At 39.5% G+C, this 3,743-nt stretch overlaps 1 protein-coding gene across 7 annotated transcripts in view; it reads left to right on the top strand.

Moving 5' to 3' along the window:
- The first annotated feature begins 484 nt into the window (after positions 1-484).
- The window catches only part of osmr (oncostatin M receptor), an 8,184-nt gene continuing 4,925 nt past the window's right edge, over positions 485-3,743 (top strand). For 4 of the 7 annotated variants that reach the window (XM_058378522.1, XM_058378524.1, XM_058378519.1 and 1 more), the window contains exons 1-7: positions 485-614; positions 694-848; positions 1,086-1,221; positions 2,040-2,327; positions 3,139-3,268; positions 3,479-3,633; positions 3,714-3,743. The exon at positions 3,714-3,743 is cut by the window's right edge and continues 146 nt beyond it. In XM_058378522.1, the coding sequence (XP_058234505.1) occupies positions 539-614; positions 694-848; positions 1,086-1,221; positions 2,040-2,327; positions 3,139-3,268; positions 3,479-3,633; positions 3,714-3,743 (970 nt within the window). In that variant the 5' untranslated portion in view covers positions 485-538. The remainder of the gene's footprint in view (positions 615-693; positions 849-1,085; positions 1,222-2,039; positions 2,328-3,138; positions 3,269-3,478; positions 3,634-3,713) is intronic. The other 3 variants (XM_058378520.1, XM_058378523.1, XM_058378526.1) reach the window with 3 other exon arrangements.

Below are 3,743 nucleotides of genomic sequence, written 5' to 3'. Positions count from 1 at the left end.
GGCAAGAGCCAAAATAACAAATAACAAAAACACTGTTTGTGGAAACTAATGGCAGTCAAAGCCATACAATAAGGCAGTGAGAAATTATTGAGAGATGATTTCACCCCACAGTCAATATTAAATGGAAGTGTGTGATGTGAGTAGTGAGAGTGTGTAGTGTGTATATTTCTATAGCAAGTATTATTGATGAGAACATTATTTATTCATTACTTATATTTTCTTTAATCTTTGTCTTAATTTCACTCTTGTTTCATATGTTTCAGTCAAGAATTATTTGAAATAGTTTTAAAATTGTGATTAAATTAAATGTAGCTTACATTTTATTATTATTATTATTGTTTAATAATAATAATAATAATAATAATAATAATAATAATAATAATAATAATAATGTAACAATTTTGCCCAATGTGAAAACTGCTCAGATTGGGCAGGGTTATCTTTGACATCAGAGTGACATCATCAGCTCAGTGCTAAAGGACATAAATAAAGTTACAGTTCAGTAAGCTGACAAGTGAAGCCTGTGATTGAGGTGAAGATGTTTGTGCTGTGCTCAGTAAATTTTCTCCTCCTCATCTCTGCAGAAACCACAAACACATTGGAGATGATGTCAGGTCAGTAGGAAACCTCACAGCTTTGACCTGTTTCTAATTATTTACATTATTTTCATTCAAATTCTTTATTTCCTGACAGGAAGCCATGAGCCTGCAGCACTCAGTGTTGAAGTGTGTGTGAAGAGCTCGTGGAGTTTAGAGGTGCGATGGACCGAGCACCAAAATAGTGCAAGTTCAGCTCAAACCTACCAGGTCCAAATCGGACAAAGTAATCATTTTAATATCGTTACTCAGGTGAGTGAGACAACTGTCCTTTTACTAGACACACACGAATTCAACCGTTGAATGTGTAGAGTGTGGATTGTGTAGCATGTGAGAACAGAATCTCCAACACACTGAAAATACACAAAACACATCAGTGTGTCTCTGCAAAAAAACACCTCATTGAACACACACCACACTCCATATTACACTGAGAATGACAATATCACACTTTGTTACTTTATAACTGTATTATACCTCCACTAACAGACTAATGTGAGGAAGGAAGCTGGAGTTCAGATTGTTTCGTGGATTTGGACCTCAGCACTGCCGCTACAGTGTGCTGATCACTTTGTACGGATCAGACGCGTTCCCGGCTCATGGACTGACTGGACGTCTCATTATGGTAAAAAAATTCCTGAACACATACAGCGCTGGAGATTTAGCTTCATGATAGTTCAGCTCCAAGTATGGAATTTGTGTGAATGTATCTGTGTAAGGATGTGCTGAGATCTCAGACTTTCTGCTTCAAAAGATCAACAGACATTCTGAAACCAAAGACACACAGAGAACCTTAAAGAATCTCAGTGACCTTCAGAGATGTTCTCTGTAGTGTGTTTTTAGTTTCAGGATTTCAGTTGGAGCTGACATAACTGAACAGGAAGATAGACCTCTGTGTGTGTGTGTGTGTGTGATATCTGAAGTGACATGGCAGAGTTGCCTTGTGTAACAGCCTTTGTATAACCTCACAGTGATCTGCAAGTCATCTGATTGCATTGTGTAATGATGAACAGACAGATAGATAGATAGATAGATAGATAGATAGATGAATACGTCACAAAAAATTGTTCCTTTTTCTCTGACTAAAACTCTACATTCTCTGTGAATAGTGAACTATGTGCAGTTCACACCCCGATCACATACCTTTTATCCTACACGTATCATGACTGTTCAGCTGAAATTAAACAGCTTTATCTGGAATTCAGTGACTAAAAAACTCTTTTAATTGATTCAAATTGCACTTTTACACTGAAAACCAGGAAGTGATGGGAGAGTTTAAGGAATAAACAACGGTGGTGTGAAGAAATAACTATGATAATTACATATCTGCTCTGTTGTTTAAGAAATGAAATGTGTGCTGTGATCATTACAGGGTCTGTAATGATCTCTGGAAGGTTCCCTGTGTGTTCCAAGGCGATGCAGATCTCATTTTCACTTCTTCAGTCTGCTTTGTGTTTTTAGGTCAGCAGAATGTTAGCTCCAACAAATTGAGGTTGTTCCCAAATGAGGAGTTTTTGCAGGAAGGATCATCCTTCTTTTTCTGCTGCATCCCTCCTGATGGAGCTAGAGTTACTGCCCTCAGCTTCTCCAACACCCCGTACCCGCTGATCAACATCAGCCACCGTGTCCAAGCCATCAGAGTACTGGGACTCAACACCACTAAGATGGTCGTGAACCTCATCTGCCAGGACGACTCAGGAAACCAGCAAGCGGTGTTAAACTACGTCACCTGTGAGTTCAGTCGGAAACAGGGTGCTGATTTCAATCTGTCTACACTTTCCATGTTGGGAAACGGGAAGAACCTAAAATGCTAGTTTTTTGTTCCAGTGTGTGATTTTTTTCTACCTGTGGAATCAATTTAAATGTTTGGCTATCTGCTTTCCCTGGATATGAGCCTTCCTTCATTCAGCAGTATTCGAGATTGTTAATGTTGCATCGCTCCACCTCCTGAAACCTTAGCAGCCAGCTGGGATAGGCCACACCCTAGCAACAAGCTGTAATGTGATAGTAACCACCTAGCAACCAACTCAGTTAGCATAGCAAGCACCTAGCAACACCAATAAGAAAATTTTAGCAGCGTGTTTAACATTGTAATGCTTTAACAAAACCTTTAGCCTTTTAACCTTTACACACTTAACTGTTCATAGCAACCACATACCAACAGCCGAGCCGACCTGGCTTAGCATAGCAGCAGCGTAGCATTTTAATGCTATGATCTTTAAGCATTTTTTAACATGTTATTCTTTACATATTAGAAACCTTTGATACTTTATACACTGTTCCACATTTTAACATATTGAAATCAATGAGAATAAAACATTATAATAAATATATTCACATCTAGATGCTGATGTTTAGCTGTGGATGTTCTATGTACAGTATAATTACCCAGAAAAATGATCTGCAGCTGAAAAGAATAAAAGGTTATCCTGAGTTCCTCGACTGAGTTCCTGTAATCAGTGCTGGTGTTCTTCGTGTGCTGAAAGTATTCTATCAGAGTTGTATTTTCAGACAGCAACTAAAGAGAGATCTGTTATTCTAGATCCTCCTGAGAAGCCGAAGAACCTGAGCTGTGAGACGAGGAACCTGAAGAACATGGTGTGTTCATGGACACCAGGCAGAGCACCCAACCTGAGCGGTGTTCGAAACTGTCGATACACACTCCATATCCTGTAGGTCTGATTTTACTCCACAGCACCATACATCCTGACTCTGAGTATGACGAGGATCAGGAAGTGACTTGAGATAATATAACTTATTTCTCTCTCTCTCTCCCTCTCTCTCTCTCTCTCTCTCTCTCTCTCTGTCTCTCTCATTATTCTGAATATCTTTCTAATGTATGGCCCCTCTCCCTTTCTCTCTGCTCTGTTTCTCTCCTTCAGGAACTCAAATGGACTGATGTTCCCATGTGATGAGAGACCTTCCTCCTGCCAGTTCCCTGTTCTTCCAGAAATTATTTTCTACAACATCTCTGTGGTGGTGAATAACAGCCTGGGGGAGGAGAGAGAGAGCTACGCCTTCAACATCACACACAGAGGTGGGAACAGAATAAACACACACACACACACACACACAGGATGATGATAAGTTCTTGTTTGCAAAGTATGTTTTAAGTAGTGTGTGTGTGTGTGTGTGTGTGTGTGTGTG

This window comes from Hemibagrus wyckioides, linkage group LG25 (genome assembly GCF_019097595.1).
Source record: "Hemibagrus wyckioides isolate EC202008001 linkage group LG25, SWU_Hwy_1.0, whole genome shotgun sequence".
Lineage (NCBI taxonomy): Eukaryota > Metazoa > Chordata > Actinopteri > Siluriformes > Bagridae > Hemibagrus > Hemibagrus wyckioides.
This window is presented reverse-complemented; position numbering and strand designations above follow the sequence as displayed.